At 35.3% G+C, this 18,470-nt stretch overlaps 1 protein-coding gene across 1 annotated transcript in view; it reads left to right on the top strand.

Annotated features, from left to right (window-relative positions):
• Nucleotides 1-18,470, top strand: part of gpp (DOT1 like histone lysine methyltransferase grappa) — a 241,475-nt gene that overhangs the window by 114,190 nt on the left and 108,815 nt on the right. The window contains exon 4 of the mRNA XM_090374787.1: nt 11,504-11,567. Coding sequence (XP_090230913.1) covers nt 11,504-11,567 — 64 coding nt within the window. The remainder of the gene's footprint in view (nt 1-11,503; nt 11,568-18,470) is intronic.

Below are 18,470 nucleotides of genomic sequence, written 5' to 3'. Positions count from 1 at the left end.
GATAGATATAACTATAGTTATAGTATAACAATGGGAATAAAATAAAACACATATATACACATTAAATTTTGTATTCATAAATTACATATATCAATAAACACAAAGAGTGACATAAACAATTTAACAAATCTTATAAAAATTATAAACATTTTACTGGGGTAATCAGTGAGATGGTTGCACTTATTTACGCTTGCACAGTTCATCAATAGTTGGGGTTATCTTGCTAAGGTAGAGTCACAAGTCATCTTCAACATCCAGGCCTGTTCCTATATTTATTTTTTAAGGCAGTTAAAGATGAAAAACCAGTGTCGCATAAATAAGTTGTTGTGAAAGGTAACAAATATTTGACTGCAATTCTTGACAAAGTCGGATATTCTTCTCCACTCCAATCCAAAAACTAATCATTGGCTTTTTGGAATGAATGCTTTTTAAACTATTGTCACAAGATATCTCAATCAACTCTTCTTTATTGGACAATGGAAGCTTACATTTTTCCAAATCAAATGTGAAGGGAGTCTCTAATCCATTCTTGCGTTTCATCAGGGGGTGGAAAATGCTGCCTTTTAAGAGTGCTTAAGCGAACAATTATTTGTTGTCTGATGTCTTCAAAGTCTGCAATCGGTTGCTCATTTTCTTTAAGAAATGAATCTAGTCACTGAAATTGGTCACAGCTGTTCTTTTTAATTCCATTTTTCCAGAGAGAATTTTTTTTTTTTTTTTTTTATCATGGCCTCTGTTTTTCTTCTCAACGTAGAACACATCAACGTTGTCTCCTTGCAATGATAAGTTCCAAATATTCACCTTTTCAAAAATAACAGCTAAATATGCTAACTGTAAAAGCCATTCTAAGTCTTGTAGTCTCAAAGAAAGTCAACTTGTGGTCCATGAAAAAAAGGCGTACTTCATTGTGGAGTTCAAATAAACTTCAAATAACATTTCTTTGTGACAACCAACATGCTTCTGTGTGAAGCAGCAATCCTTATGCAGGCTACCCATTTCTTCATCAGGGGGTGGAATATAATTGATAAAAGTTGAGACTTCAACAGTCGGGTTTTGATGAAATTAACTATTTGTACACTTTCGTCCAGAACTGTTTTCAAATCATCAGGGAGAAATTTAGCTATCAGCACTTCATGGCGAAGACAACAATGAGTGAACTTACATTCTGGTGCAACTTGTTTTATATGACCTGTTAGTCCTGTGATATAACCACTCATTGCTTTTGCTCCGTCAGTACATACAGAAATACAATTTTTCCATTCAAGGTTGTTTTCGGCAAAAAATGACTCAATCATATTAAAAATATCCTAACCTGTAGTAGAAGTTTTGAGAGGCTTACAAAATAAAATATCTTCAAATATTGCATCCTGGAATTTTCAACGCACAAAAACAAGTAATTGAGCTAGCCCAGCTACGTCCGTCGACTCATTCACTCGTATGGCAAACCACGGGCTACAATGAATAGCTTGAATGAGTACCTTAATATTACAGGCCATATCTTTAATTTTCCTGGAAACTGTGTCGTTTGACAAAGGAATGGTTCTGACAAGGTTTGCCTCTTTTTGACCAAACATACAAGAAACTACTTCTTCCGCTGCTGGAAGAGTGAGTGACTCTCCTATTGTGTGAACCTTTCCGGCTTTGGCAATTTGAAGGCTTACTTTGTAAGACGCTTTAAGTGCACTTTCATTTTCTTCTACACCAGAAAAATGCTTAATTACGGTTTTTCTACTACTCAAGTCTTCCAAAAGACGTTCAAAATTGTTTTAATACTTATTTTTTAAATGCTCGTGTTTTGTTTTAAAGTGTTGCCATAAAATAGAAGGTTTCATAGAATTTTGTGACAGGACTTTAGAGCAAACAGCGCACTGTGGATTTGGTTTTACTAAATTTCCTGTCCATGTAAAGCCAAATTATAAATATGATTATGATGTTTATGTTTTTAAAATTTTTCATTACTTGATTGTTTAACTTTTAACGTTCTTTTAGTTACTGCTGAATCCACCTCTTTACTCCCGTGGGATGACGACATAGTCGTAGATAGAAGCAATCGGCTCTGGCTCCATGTTACTTTTCTTCTTAATTATCCATGCACTTTATAAACATGTTCATTTAACTTCACAGTAAACTGAAGGCTAAAAATAACTAAGCAAAGCAAGTGAAATAAATCACAAATACATAAAGCAGTAAGAAGGCACATTCACTCACTTAGAATGGATGTTTTGACTGGGAGATCAGCTGTTCGGGTAGGTTCGGCTCTCAGGTAGGGAAGGGGGGAATTGACGAATGTGTACAGACATGAACTACAGCACCGTGCTTTGTCACTCAGTTCTCAGAAATTAATCAGTAGCAGTGTTGCCAACTTAGCGACTTTGTTACTAGATCTACCGGCTTTTGAGCTCTCACAGTGTACCCCCAAAAATTTTACAGTGTACCCCATGTTGAGAACCACTGAGCTAACCTAAACAAGTCAGTGGTGGATCCCAACTAGAAATGTGCAATAATTTGAAAACAATTCACTTAAGGACTCATGTTTACTAGGCTTTTTTTGCATATTGTAGTCTGTACAGTTCACCTTTAAATTATTGACCATTGCTTTTGAAATACCCTGTATGTATATTGGAATTATGTCTCATGACAATTAGATTTAAATATTAAATTTTTAAATAGTGTGAATGAAGGTATTAGGTGCTACGTTAATGCTATTGTACAGTGACAATTAGACATTATATTTGCATGGGTTATATATGTACTTAACTTATTTTTATATTATTACTTTTTGTAATTAATTTTGGCACTACTTGGGAGCATCAGGTTTGTGGTGACCCCCCAACCAACCTGCTAGTTATATTTAAATCTAGCCCCGGTATGAATAGCCTAATATACCATAGATAAATATAAATATAAAAACAACAAAGTTAATGTAAAATTTAAAGAAGACTAGAGACATTTGGAGAAAATTAGCGAAAGTTAATGAAAATTAACATTCTCCCTCATGACCATACATCTGCTACTTCCTCAAGGGCTTTGAGCAGACATAGAGCCATACTAGAAGAATGTATTATACATACCCATTTCTGTAATCTCTATACCAGTTTTGCTAGGTTAACTTTAGGTAATTACTTTATGAATAATTTGGAATAGAGTAATTTTTTAAATATGTGTACTTAATTTTTAAATAAACAGGGTGGTTTGCGTATATGACAGCAAGCTGTGATAGGAGATTCAAAGCCCTACGGGTATGTATCAGATTAAAATATCATTGTACCTCACCTCCATATCCTGTGGTGGTCAGACTGAAAATGTTCAAATTTTCCCGCCTTCTTTAGGTTTTATATGTGTAGTACTATTTATTGCACAGATGTACCAGGTTTTATCTGTAGTGTTGATAGTTTACCTTGCCGTAGGCAAAATCTAATGCGCATAAAAAATTCCCAAAGAACAGATCGGCAACACTTTTCTAAGGCATGACGGCCCTATATTTTTTTATTTTTTATTTTTTTATGTAAAGCCCAAACACAAGAGGTTTTAGAACCTATAGTACTTAGTACCTTGCTTGGGTTGGAGGTTGAGAAGACGAAAGAAGATATTTGTTGACATTGGACTTGAACTTCTGTAGACTGTAATTTTCAGGAAATACCTATGACTGAAGGTTGTTCCAGAAAATGGCAGTTGAATGAATAAACGAGGAAGAGGAAAGGTTCGTTCTGTAAGTTTGAAGTTGGACAGTAAATGGATGTTGGCTGGTGGCTGCACATGTTTGGACTGTTTTGAAAGAGAGAGCAGGAATTATAGAAGCCAATTCAGAAAAACAGTGCCCATGGAAGTATCTGTAGAAGAGGCATGCAGCAGAAACAGTACATCTATGAGACAGTGAGTGGAGAGACTCTGTTAGAGATGAATCATTATTTAACCTAACTGCCCTCTTCTGAATGGAATCAAGAAGCCTGAGAGAGGTTTTGGGGGCACCACCCCAGATGTGGGAACAATATTTCACGATAGGGTGGATTTGCGATTTATACAGAGTGAGCAGCTGTTTGGAAGAAAAGTAACTCCGAGAGCGAAAGGGAAAACCAAGTTTTTTAAATGCAGAGGAAGCAATATTTGTAATGTGCTTGTGCCAAGAGAGATTAAAGTCACGATAGGCGCCTCCGTAGCCAGGTGGGAAGGAGCAGCAGTGCGTAGCACACGTTTCTTGATTAGACCGGGGTTCGAGCCCGTCACCACCAAATACGGAGGATGCGGAAAGGTCAGGGAATGACCACCGCATATCCGGGAGCAATATGGCCTTAGTTGCTAATGCTCTTAAAAAACCAAATAACAAATAACAATAACAATTAAAGTCACGGTAATCCCCAAAAGAGCTATATCGTTTTGCCTAGAAATCAGTGTCACCAAAGATAAGCATAGGAGAAGAAGAATCCTTTTTGCGAGATATAAGACAAGACTGAGTTTTAGAAGGGTTGAAATCAACTAAGTTGTCTTTTCCCCAATGGAGAATTACCTGAAGATCGGCATTTTAGGAATTGGTAGGAGATTTTCGAGAAGTTGAAGCTGATTGAGCAGGACAAGGTTTCTCAAAATGGAAAGTGGAATGCAGTGTGCTATCATCGGCAAAACTATGGATAGGATTTCCAGTCAATGGAAGAAGGTCATATATATAAAAGAGGAAAAGAGTGGGGGAAAGAACTGAACCTTGGGAGATACCGTCATTAGTGGAGAAGTTAGAAGACAGAGAGCCATCTACCATCACCCTCAGCAAGCGATCAGAGAGAAAACTGGATAACCAATTACAAAAAAACAGTTGGCAAACCATAAGATGGAAGCTTGTTTAGAAGACCTTTATGCCAAACATGATCGAAAGCCTTTGAGATGTCAAGAAGAACTACTTGTTTCACCGAACCTTTCCATTGGATTAGTCCATAAATGGGTAACATAAGCCAGAATATCACCAGTGGATCAATAAGAATCCATACTGGCGATCATTGATCAGATGGAAGGTTTCTAGGTAGTTTAAGAGTTGGCGGTTAATTGATTTCTCCATTACTTTAGAAAGAGCAGAAGTAATTGCAATGGGAAGATAATTGGATGGGAGGGATTTGTCACCCTTTTTTAGGAACTGGCTGGATATGAGCAAATTTCCAAGCAGAAGGAAAAACAACTTTGGAATAAGAAAGTGAAAAAAGGCAGCAAAGAATAGGAGTAAGTTCAGGAGCACAGGTTTTGAGAACAAGTGGAGAAATACCATCGGGACCTGGAGCTTTCTTAGCATCAAGATTCGTCAAAATCCTTCTGACATCCTTTTGACGGAAGACTACAGGAGGCATTGAATTGAACATGTTGGGAATGGTGTGAGGTGTTTTACCAAGATCAATAATACATGAGTTGGAAGAAAAATGGGATGCTAGCAGGTCAGCTTTATCCTTGGCTGAAGTGACAACAGAACCATCTGGTTTGGACAGAGGTGTGGGAGCAGAGATGGGCAAAAGATGCGGCCAATAGCTTTGGTAAGAGGCCAGAATGCTCGGCTACCATTAGGGCAAGAAGCAAGTTTTCTACTTTTAGCCTGTTCAAACTCTAGTTTTGACTGATTAATAACTGCTTTACAATTGTTGCAAGCTTTGGTGTAGACAGAAAATGAAACTGAAGAATTAGAAACAAGCCAATTACGATATGCAATGTTCTTCTCTTGAACAGCCTTAGCACATTTATTGGAAAACCAAGGTTTAGATAAAGGATGAGATTTTAAAGTGGAGTATGGAATAAAGGATTCCATTCCTGCAAGAATAATTTCACTGACATGATCTGAGCAAACATTGACATCAGAAGTTTTGAAACAGTAATCCGACCAAGGAAAAGAAGAAAATAAATCTCGCAGGTCATCCCATTTTGCATTCTTGTAATGCCAAACAACAAGAAGTTGGAAATAGTCATGAGATAAAGGATCCATTGAAGAAGAGACAATCACCAAGTTGTGATCTAAAGAACCTTTCACTTTGACTGTGTACTTAGAAGGGTTGTTTGTGAGAAAAAGATCAAGCGTGTTGACTGTATAATTAGGATTGTCCGGTATTCTTTTAGGTAAATGAACAATCTGTGCAAGGTCATTAGTAATTGCAAAAGCCTCAGCATCTCGACCAGCTGGGTCAGTGTAACTAGAAAACAAAAGCCAGCTGGAGTTGTGAACATTAAAATCACCAAGGAAGATTACCTCCCTGTTGGACTGGAGAAAGTCAAGTTGCAAAGAGAGGAAGTCAAAGAGCTCCAAGTGATTAGTGGAGTTGGGAGAACAGTAGAGACAACAGATGAATTTGACACAATGAAGTAGAGAGATTTTAAGCCAGAGAAGATCGAAGAGACGAGATTCCAAATTGCCAAGTCTCTGACAGGGAATATCAGAACGGACATATGCACAAGTACCACCTTTGAGGCAAAAGGAATCATACATCGAATAATTTGGGCATCGGAGATGAGCAGTAGTTGAATCAACCGATAACTGTGATTCTGTCAGAAAAAGTACACGGGGTTTGGCAGACTGCAAGTGGAAATGGACATTGTTGAGATTAGAATTGAGACCACATATTTGTGAAGTGAATTAGGAAGTGTTTGTGAGGTTTAGATCTTTTCGTAGATAAGCTTTCTATATTATTTTGACAATTGATGGTGTATTCAATAGTAAGAAGTGGGTGGGACATGCTGTATGAAGTAATGAAATTTTTGGATGTGGCATACACTTGGTAAGAATATACCCTGATCCTTGACAAAACGTGGTCTCGACAATGCCCCCCGCATACACACTACTCGGACTCCCTCCAGTCACTATTTGGCAGAGTAGAGGTAGCAAGATTATACACTAGCTGATCCGGAAGCCTCCTAAAGAGTTACCAATAGGTTCGGTCTGGTGTACTAACTAGCAGCCGGCCTGCGAACACCGTTTTATAGCTGTACCCTCGAAATGTAAGGAATATTTGATTTCACCATGATGTGCATCATAACCTCAAAAGTCACCAGTCATACTGCGTGATGGAAGGGATGGGGAAGGGTTGACTGGAACTTAGCTCTGGAGACTAAACATGGGTTCCACTACTTCAAGCCTCCAATAAGCAAAGTGGTGGTATTGCACTGGTTGATGATGGTCATCTACCACCCATTATTATCTGTTAACAGAGGGGTGGAATTCTTCCATGTGGTGTGGGTGCCACACCTTGGCACCTGCTTACGTTGGTTAGCACCTGGGTGGTCATCCACAGTGTGTTTGCACATGGGGTTATACCCAGGATTACTAACAGTCCCACATCGTGAATGTGCAAGCAGAGGATTTGGCTCTCACAGACCGTCCGGGCTTTGCTGAAATTGTGTCCACTTGACTCGAGTGTCACCTAAATATCAGTTCCATCAGCGATTTAGACTCCCAATAGCAAGTACAGCTTGTCTGGCATATCTGGGAGAATGTCTGTGACAACCTCAAGAACCTATGTATGTGCCCTTTTGGGATAACTATTTACAAATATATATACAGTCTCCTTCATTGTGAATCTGTGAATCTTACCTGGTTTCTTGTTATATTCCGTGTTTGTAATTAAATATCGTTTTTGCATTAATTCTGTAATAATTAATTCTATTTGTTAGCTTTTGTGGAATGCAATATACTTGCATAGTGATGATGACCAGTGTATTTACATTCATGATGGTAATAACTCTGCTAGTGCGGATTTGATTTTGGACATCCAAGTACCGTGCAGATAGGTGATAAGCCTCACCTATGCGTGGGGTTCAAATGGAGGCCAATTTTCAACTCTAATTAGAGTGTTTATGTTCCATGGAAAAGATTTTTTGTATGATTCTTTTAGGATTAATGTTAGTTGGTTGCTGTTTGAGTTTCACTTGGTGCGGCTGCATTTATATGGTGTCTGATGTAAATGTCAGGTATTTTGTTATTGATGAGGGTATTTTTCAGTTTTTTTTAAAGCTTCCATCATGTTTTCTCGGTTGTTGTATATGTGTATAATTCTTTTGGTTTGGTTTCTGATCACGTTTCCACGTATATTCTTGGCTAAATTAGTTTCCCAGTTTGTTAGTTTAATAGCTGGGAAGCTAAACTGGTCTCTTTTATCGTAATGTCTGGTGTGTGCTAAGTCGTTTGCTATTGTGATTTGTTTATCTAGGTAGGTGGCTTGTAGGGTATAATACATTCTTCTAGTATGGCCATATGTCTGCTCAAAGCCCCTGAGGAAGTAGCAGATGTTTGGCCATGAGGGAGAATGTTAATTTTCTACAATTTTCTCCATTTTTCTCTAAATATCTCTAAATATGCTTTAAATTTTACATTTATTTTGTTGTTTTTATATTTATATATATCTATGGTATATTAGGCTATCCATACCAGGGCTAGATTTATATTTTATATGTAACTATTGGTTGGTTGGGGGTCACCACAAACCTGATGCTCCCAAGTAGTACCAAAATTAATTATAAAAAGTAATAATATATAAATCAGTTATACAAAGGGTACTAGGAAAGTTTTGCAATACAGCTTTGTTTATTTAATTTTTTCAAAGTAATTTCCTCTACATTCAATACACCTCTCCATCCTCCGAAACCAATCTTTAAACCAATTCTGCCAAGTTTCACTAGGGAGTAAAGCACACTCGTTGTCCCAAGCCCGTAGAAGGTCCTCATCACTGGAAAACCGCCTCCCTTTTAGCTTCATTTTCACATGCGGGAACAGTGCAAAGTCGCAGGGAGCAAGGTCTGGCCTGTAGGGAGGGTGCTCGAGAAGTTTCAGTCCTGTCGTGGTCAAATATTCGGTGCAGGCTTTGGCGCGGTGAGCTGCAGCATTATCGTGATGGAGGTACCAGGTGTCCATTCTTGACTTTGGCCGCAGGTTCTTCATAGATCCAATGACTTTAGGCGGGCATTGTTCAGTATACCACTTAGCTGTGACTGTCTTCTGCATGTCCAAAACGACACGTTCCACAATTCCACTCGATTTGAAAAATACAGCTATCATTTTCTTCTTTACAGATCGGGATTTTCTGACAATTACGGGTGTGTCATCATCATCAAAGACCCAAACTTTGTTTTGAGCCTTGGTCGGCAGATCGTAATAGTACAGCCAAGTCTCGTCACCTGTCACGATGTTGTTCACATACCGAGATTGTCCCTTATCAAACTTTTTTAACATCTCCCGGCACCAAGTCACACGTCGTGTCATCTGCTCTTCAGTCAATTGATGCGGCACCCAGAGAGAACAAAGTTTCTTCACATGCAAATGATCTTGCAGAATCGAACGAATTGCTGGTGCATTTAGGCCCAAAGTATCCTCTATCTGTTGGTAGGTCACTCGCCTGTTTCCGTCAAGCATTTTCCTCACAGCAGTAACGTTTTCCTCCGTAACTGACGTTCGTGGCCTTCCCGGCCTCTCAGAATCCTCCAGAGTAAAATTTCCCCTTTGGAATTCTCTATACCACCTGAATATCGTTGTACGATGTGGACAATCATCATCTAGTGCAAGAGTCATTTCTTCTAAGCACTGGTCTATGGTTAAACCACGCACGAAATTATACCGCAAAACTGTCCTTATCTCATTTCGTGACCACGATGCCATCGCAAGCACTTTACACTCTCACTACTAATGAATAACTGAGCCCATCGACTTGGCGCGGCGGCTACTATGCACGTATGAACATGTCTCAACATGCAGCAACAAGCAGCTTCCTGTGATTCATTGTTGCGTCATATTGCAAAACTTTCCTAGTACCCTTTGTGTATATATATATATATATATATATATATATATATTATTATTTTGAGAATTCTGTGAAAGCCAGTCCATTTTTCCTGTTTTCTGAATGATGAGTTGGGTGATTTGTTTAAGTGTATGGAATGATAGAGGGTGTGTTGTCTATAATTATGACAGCTTTTTCAGGTAAATTGGGTAACAGTTTATCTGATGCCAAATTCATCTGACTGTGATAATCCCTCATTGTTGTGTTTGCTGTGTACACTAAGTGTGAATTAGGAATAAATCTCATTTTGACACTTTGCCAGCATTTGCTAAATGTAAAATTGCTATTGATGCAAATTTCATCAAAATAAATGATAGGCCTGCTTTCTCTTCTAAGTTAGTTATTTGTCACAAATATTTTTTCCTTTTAAGTATAATTGTTTTTTTTTCATTAAAAGCTTTCTTTTTGCTTTGAGATTTTTTCCAAGAAAATCCAGTTTCATGAAGAATTTTTTCTCAGAGATTCTCTTTTAAAAGTAAAATTTTTTTATTGACATTGTTGGAACTCTTTTCTCATTTATGTAAAAGCCTTGGACAGTTTACCATAATATTTCTTGATCAAATTTGTCTACAGAAATTTATCCACACTGAAAAAACAAACTGAAACAACATGTTTCAGTTTGTTTTTATTGAGATTTAAAAGTGGGATTCTTGTTATCTTTCCCTTCACTTCCCTCCTAATTTTTTTTAATGATTGTTCCCAAAACTCTGTGGCTACACTTGTATGCTTTATTCCTTGTTTAATTGACAAGCGTGGAACTGCATTTAGTGCTTCCTTATCAAAAGAATTAACAGCATTAAATATGTTTTTACCCTGGCTATGTAAACTTTCCCTCTTGCATTCTTTGATGTAGGTGGTAGTACTTCTATTCTTTCTTTGCTAACAAAAATCATAACCTTTAACAAACTATTGAACTATGCAGTTGTTGTGACAAACATCACTTGGATGAGGAATTGTTTACCAATTCCTAATCCAAGTCATATTATGGAACTACCTATACCTGAAATGGAATTGTTCTGGCATCTTGCCAGCATAGTCATATTTGATATGGTTGGACAGTAGTACACAAGAGACCTATATGGTCTTAGTTGCTGATGCTCCTAAAAACCAACATCAACAGTTTACCCCAGTGGGATATGGGAAAACCAGTTTTTATGATCGTCCATTTCTCAGCTGCACACTTTATAAAGATTTGTGATATAAAACGCATATTTTATGTCATTGATAGATTTCATAACATTGAAAACTATTTGCAGTTACATTACAATCACAATTCCAAACAAATATGTGAGAATCTTGAAGAGTTTGAAAGTAACTGTAATAGAACAATCATTAAACATTAGAATTAACAAAAGAGTTGAATTTAAAATTCACTTCTTTACATATAAATTACATCAATAAAAGACTTATAATAAAATAATTTGGCATGTGCCTGACTTGTTGGAGCACAAAGTGATCTGAAATATTTGTTATTTTAACCTTGCTTCTTAATCAATGTACTTAAGAACGATTAAACTCTAATTTTATCATGTAGGGTTGCATTTTTTTACAACTGTAATTTCATTTATCTACCTGCACTTGCCTTTCACACAATACGTAAATTTATTTCTGAATTATTATTAGTAGTTTATTATTTTTGATTTATTATTTTCTGTTTAGTAATTTTTGTGTATATTTTCTAATGAGAAGTTCATTAATTTTATTCATGTATACAGTTATGAAAGTATGAAGACCTTGTGTGACAAGTATAATCGTGCCATTGATAGCATTTTGCAGTTGGTGAGTTATTTTATCAAATATGTGTTTTTTGTTTTTTTTTTGTTTTTTTTTCCCCCTCTTGATGCCATTTTTCCTTACTGCCTTTCTAATAACATCTTTTGTGGTATATTGTTTGATATACTTGCAGTATATAGTTGAATATTTCTGCATTTTTAGAAATTAATAATTATTTCTAATTATTTCTTAAAAAAGCAAAAAAAATTTTTTTTTTTTTTTTTTTGCTGCTGCCAAGGGAAAAGTTTTTTTTGTTTTTGTTTTTTTCCCCTTCTTTTTTCCTTTCTAGGTAGAAGAAATAAAATCCATGTAAAAACTAGTTTTGTTAAGTAATTTTTTAAACTTTAATGGCTTCAACACCATATTTTTATTTTCCAAGCAACAAAAACATGCTCAATGTTTTCCTAGAAAAGGAGAAAACAGTGTTGAGATATTGTGTTATGATGTCTTGAGATATTGTGTTATGATGCTAATTGCTTGTGTGATTTTGATCTTTATGTATTTTTTCTATACCACAGTAAAAGCTTCTGCTTTAACTTATATACATCTTATTTGCCGCTTTTATAATGTAATTATATAAAACTAGTTGCTAAAGCAACTAGCTTCCTCTTATGTTAATTATCACAAGCACAGTGTAATCAACACAATGGCTTACATACTGTTGTTCAAACTGTACATTATATAAACTTGAAAAGTAAGTAGTGTGTGTGTTGTTGTTTTTTGGTTAAACTTCAGACTTGAAGTATATTGGAAATTTCTTCATCAGCTTAGTTGTGTGTGTGTGCAGTTCTCAGTTGTAGGCATGGTAATTAAAACATGTCATGCATTAACCCCCCCTCCAAATTATGTTTAGGAGAAACTAGTGAAATTCCTATCATGGAATTTGATTATGCTGAAAATAAATTTTTTTGTCTCCTTTAATCTTTTTGTGGGTGTTTTCTGAACTGTGAGTTCGCAATAACAAAATATCTATTACCAACTCTATGGATGGAATTTGTGAAATTTTGAAAAATTAAAAATTGTACATAAATTCTGTTAAATATTAATTTGTTTTTATTTTGATGCGATTGCTGAACATGAGAGTGAAATTATTGCCAAAATTCAAATCAGAATTTAAAAAAATAAAAAATAAAACCCATGTTTATTTAACTTTTTTTTTATGTAGTAATTAATATTCTCTGTATCAATTTATTTATCAGTTATTTAGTTTAATCAACTTCTAGATTTAAATTATAGAGAGCTTCAGCTTTTTTATACCCAAATTGGATAATAATGGCTGGCAGATGTGATTTCCTCCTCCTGATTTTCAAAGCTATTTTCACATTGTCATATATTAGAACTGCCCGTTATTAGTTGGAAACACAAATAAGAGTTGATGTTGTGTACCAGAAGATCCCAAGATAATATACATTATTTGATGTTTATTTGAATTAACCTTAAAAAATGTAAATTTTTACATGTATGAGAGCTCAGGGGAGTGTGTACTTTTGAAAGTATTAAATAAAAACAGGCGATTGTAGTAAAATTGAATGTGCCGCATTTAAATCTAAGCTTAACCCTTTCAGGAGTGAACATATTGATATACATTTTACGTGCATGGGCTCTTCATACTATGAAAATCAATGTTTGGAGGCATTTCAAATAATATGCATTTTAATCTATGTACTGTTGAAATTTTTCCAGTACATATTGCTATTTCTTATCTCTGTTTCCAATAGTAATTATAATAGTAACTGTCTACTATCAGTAATAAATTTCTAATAGTAGACACAGTTTTAATAGATGGCAGCATGAAAACAGCTTTGAAAATCAAAGGAAGATATTGCACCTGTTGGTTTACAGAAATTGAAAGTCTGGAATTCACATACAGGAGTTGATGAAATCAAATCAAGTGATACTTGAATAGATGTGGAGGATATTATTATTATTAAAAAAAAAATGATGATTTTTTAAATAAATTTTTAAAGATTTAATCTGAACGAGAATCATATTATTCTTATTAGAAGAAGCTAATATTTAAAAGCCTTTATGTGTAAAGTTCTTTTTAATTTTTGCAAACTCCCACAGAACCCATCTCTATAGAAAACTCTACAAGAATCCCACATACATTTTGGAAAAAAGTTGAATTTGTATCATCCACCATTTTCAAGGGAAAGGAAATAAGTTTTAATGCAAATTTTATTGTAATTAATAATGTAACAAATTAAATATGAACAATAGTTTGCCAGCATATTTGGATCGAATCTTCTCTGATGGTACTTCTCTATATCCAGTATCTCTTGGCAAACCCTTTTGCCATATTCATCACTGATAGCACCCAGATCTGGAGCGAAAAAAATTAAATTTGAATGCAAGAAATGTCTTTGTGTCTTTGTGTGTGTGTGTGTGTGTGTGTGTGTGTGTGTGTGTGTGTGTGTGTGTGTGTGTGTGTGTTGTAGCCAATTTTTGTTTTTTTTTTTTTTTTTTTAATGGCTTACAGCATTTCTTTAAAGTGTTATGTAATTTTTTTGCCCTACAATTGGCTAAGAAACCTAAAATATATAAGCAGTGAAGAATTTAATAGTTCCATATTGCTTTTTCAGTTCAATTTAACATGTTTGCTGCCGGAACAGAAACTTTTATCAAAATGAACTGCAAGTGTTGTGCATTAACAGATTGTGCCCATTCAGCTGTGAACAACTGATTGATATTATCAGCACAATTGAACCATGGGCTATTTGAATTACAACCGGACAGTGAGATTGGTTTTTCTTAGCATCAATATCACTGTCCAGAGATTGTTATTAGAAGCTATAGCAATCTCTGGACAGTGATATGTTCTTTGCTTATGTTGAAGTTATTTTATCTAATTTAGTATTTTGTACAAGAAGAAAAGGTAAAATTGTTTTGAAGATTATGCTTGCTGAATTTTAATTCTTTAATTTGCAAAAAACAAACCATCATCCTTAGTGTGTGTGTCTACTGATAAAATTTTGTATAAAAAGCGTTTTTTCCTATAAAATTTTACCCTAAAGGGCTGTTATAATGGATTCACAGCCTGGGACATCAGGACTGAAAAGGAACAGGAATGGACAGTATGTTGAAACTGATGACATTGAATCAACTCTTTAAATACATCATCAGATTGATGCTGAAATAGAATTCTATTCAAGTGATATTATTTTTGAATCTTGTTCAGATGCCAGTGTTACTTGGAGTGATACTTATGCAAAAAAATTGTTTGGCATAACTTAGCTGCATCTCCAGTGTTTTCACTTTTCAGGTCACCACAAGTATTTATTTATCACAGTTAATACTTTTTAAAGGCACATGTATATTTTCATATCATTCTTTCATATGGGGGATGCGGAAAGGTCAGGGAATGACCACCACATATTCCCGGAGCAATATGGCCTTAGTTGCTAATGCTCCTAAAAACCAAATAACAACAACTTTCATATGGGCAGGATGTGACTATCTTTGACATTTTGCTATGATGATTACAGTTATATTAAATAACTAACTGTTAAATATGCAGTAATATAATCTTAATTTAACTATTGCATCTTTAATTCAAGATGTAGTAATATCTTCTGTCTATACATGTATTACATGATTCAATTTTTAACAATTTCTGATCTGAATTCCAAAGAAAATTTTCAATTTTGGCTATTTTATGATGTTTTTGGACTATTTTTCAATAGTCCAAAAACATCATAAAATAGCCAAAATGTTGCTATCTATTATTAACTGTGTTTGTTTACATTTCCAACTATTTTTCCAGTACATGCCATCTTTTATTTATGTATCCAACTAAACACAGATAAAAGATGGCATCATGTACTGGAAAAATATCAAGACAAATCTTACATTAACAGACATTGTTTGAGGTAACCCTTAAAATTTAGATCTGAATGTGTACTTCCCAGGACTTGCACATGAAAAACATAAATCTATGCATGTATTCCATTAAAGATTAAAGTTAAATGCACAGGTTTTTATTAAAATAAAACAGGTTTAGTCATTGATCATATCAGGTGTACCCAATATATTTCTGATCCTGAACAAATACAGCAGGCCCTTGTTATAACTTGGTTTGCTTTACGCTAATTTTCTATAATGCTGTTCTTATATTATAACCTGTATCTCACTATAATGCTGTCAAAACTCACTGTAGCACTGTTTTACTAGCGTACTGATTGAATTTTTGGCAAATCCTCCTTTAGTCCAGTCCGTTTTTAAGCCTTTTTTTTGGCAAAAAGAGAAAATAGCCACCGTGAAATTAACTAATTATTTTTATAATTTCTACTCTATGTACAAAATTGAAAGTTTCAATATGCTCTATTTTCTTAGTGTGGATTTGATGTTATCACAAAGTTTCAAGGGAGAAATTCTTTTTTTAGTACACAAGCTGAAAAAATTTTACCATCCAGTGTCATGTGCTGTTACAAAGTCTGCATTTCCCGTTGTGATCTGTAATAGAAAGATACTGTATACCCTATTGAAAAATAGATTTACTCCCTATCTCTTCTTTTGTTTTACTGTGGGAACTATAACTTGTGAAAAGATTTTTCACACAATCAATCCCATGAGTGCTAAATACAGTGCTGTTTCTTGTATTCTCTTATCTTCTGAACTCCTCTGACCATGTGGTCATCCCGAAGTACATAAAATTTTTTTGTTTTACTGTCCAAATGGCCTTATACTCCATTCTGTCTTCTAAGATGCATTACCTTGAGATTATCCCCTTTGGGAATATTGGCAAATACATCTATTAAAAGCAGTTTACATTCCCCCATAACGAATTACTTTTGGTAACATAAAGGGTAACTTCCCTGTTTGATTTTACTGTATGGATCTTCTCAGAATAAAACACCTATTGTTACTGTCTTCACGCCACTTGACATTATTTCCAGATGGAATATTGACAAGTACTTTCCATCCATTTGAAGCAGAAAACATTCTCCATGACACACACCATAATTGATTTCAGTACTTTTTCGTGTAATAAAGGATTATAGTACAACCATTTGATTTTACTGCAACAAGGTAAAATCAAACTTTTCAGATAAATAAAATATTTGTCACTGTCTTCGGCTCACTTTCCAGAGGAATTCTAGTCATCATACAGTGTTAGACATATGGGCAGTTTTACTGTACTTGAACATCATATCACAATCAGTGCAATGCAGTTACATTTTCAGAGAGTTATGGTGGATAAGAATGAAAAAGCAACAATGTCTGGATGCGGTACAAAGACTGGAAAGGTAAGAAAAACATTGAGTTTGAAAATTAAATTAGATGTTTTGAAGAGAATTGATTCTGGTCAACGACAAGTGGATGTGTGCAATAATTTAGGACTGGCAGTTTCAGCTATAAGAACAATTATAAAAAATAAATCAATTTTAGCAGCCGGAAAAACAGATGTTCCCCTGCAGGCAACTAAATTGACTAGGGCTAGGCTGGCTATTATGATTGAAATAGAGAAACTTCTACATAATTTTATTGAAGATAACATTCAATGCAAAATTCCATTAAGTTCAATTATTATTAAAGAAAAAGCGAAGAGCCTATATGAAGATTTGAAGGAAGCTCACCCTGGAAAAAAATGTGGAACCATATAACGCTAGTAAGGGCTGGTTTGATGGATTTAAAAGGCGCTATAACCTACACAATGTAGCAATACAGGGAGAAGCCACAGGTGCAGATCAAGAAGGAGCTGAAACTTTCAAAAAAGAACTTGTTAAAATTATTGAAGAGGGATGTTATACTGCTCTTCAACAAGTTTTTAACATAGATGAAACAGGTCTTTTTTGGAAACAAATACCTAAAAGAAGTTTCATATCGAAAAAAGAAAAAAACATGCCAGGCTTTAAAGCAGCGAAGGATCGGTTAACTTTGTTGTTGGTGGTAATGCTGTGGGGGATTTTAAATTAAAACCCCTTTTAGTTTACCATTCCAAAAATCCAAGGGCTCTTAAAGGTTTAGCTAAATCAAACCTACCTGTAATCTGGAAGGCTAATAAAAAAGCTCAGGTAACCAGGCCACTTTTCATTGATTGGTATGCTGAGTTCTTCTGTCCTGCAGTGGAAAGATATTGTGCAAAAAATAACATTGGTTACAAAGCAATTCTGATCATGGACAATGCACCAGGATACCCAAGCAAAGAGAGCTTAGAAGACTTAAACAATCATGTAAAAGTTTTTTACATGCCTCCAAACACTACGTCTCTGATCCAGCCAATGGACCAAGGAGTAATTGCCACATTTAAAGCGTACTACATAAGAACACCTTTTCCCAAGCTATTAAAGCAATCAACACTGAAAATAAATAAATAAAATAAAATAAATTTTCTGTTCATACTCCGGGATGACCAAATGGTCAGAGGAGTTTACAAGAACTACAAGAAACAGCACCGTATTCAAATGTACCGAGCTTAAGGGAGTTTTGGAAATCCTATAACATTAAAACTGCCATCTACAACATTTCAAGTGCCTGGGATGAAGTGACTCAGAAAACCATGAATGGAGTGGAGGAAAGTTTGGAAGAATTGCATAAAGCATTCCCAGGAACCTGATGATTCCATTGAAAATGTTAAAGCACAAATTGTTGAGCTTGGAAAAGAAGCAGGATTACACAAAATTAACGGTGATCAACAATGACAGGGATGGCCTCTCTAATGAAGAACTGTTTGTTGTTATTGTTATTTGGTTTTTAGGAGCATTAGCAACTAAGGCCATATTGCTCTGGGATATGCGGTGGTCATTCCCTGACCTTTCCGCATCCTCCGTATTTGGTGGTGAGACTGGCTCGAACCCCGGTCTAATCAAGAAGCGTATGCTACGCACTGCTGCTCCTTCCCACCTGGCTACGGAGGTGCCTGAATGAAGAACTAATGGAAATGATAAAAGAACAAGAGCCTGCTATTGA

This window comes from Mastigoproctus giganteus, chromosome 5 (genome assembly GCF_048544385.1).
Source record: "Mastigoproctus giganteus isolate SK-2022 chromosome 5, ASM4854438v1, whole genome shotgun sequence".
NCBI lineage: Eukaryota > Metazoa > Arthropoda > Arachnida > Uropygi > Thelyphonidae > Mastigoproctus > Mastigoproctus giganteus.
Note: the sequence above shows the minus strand (reverse complement) of the source record. Positions and strands in the feature narration are given on the sequence as shown.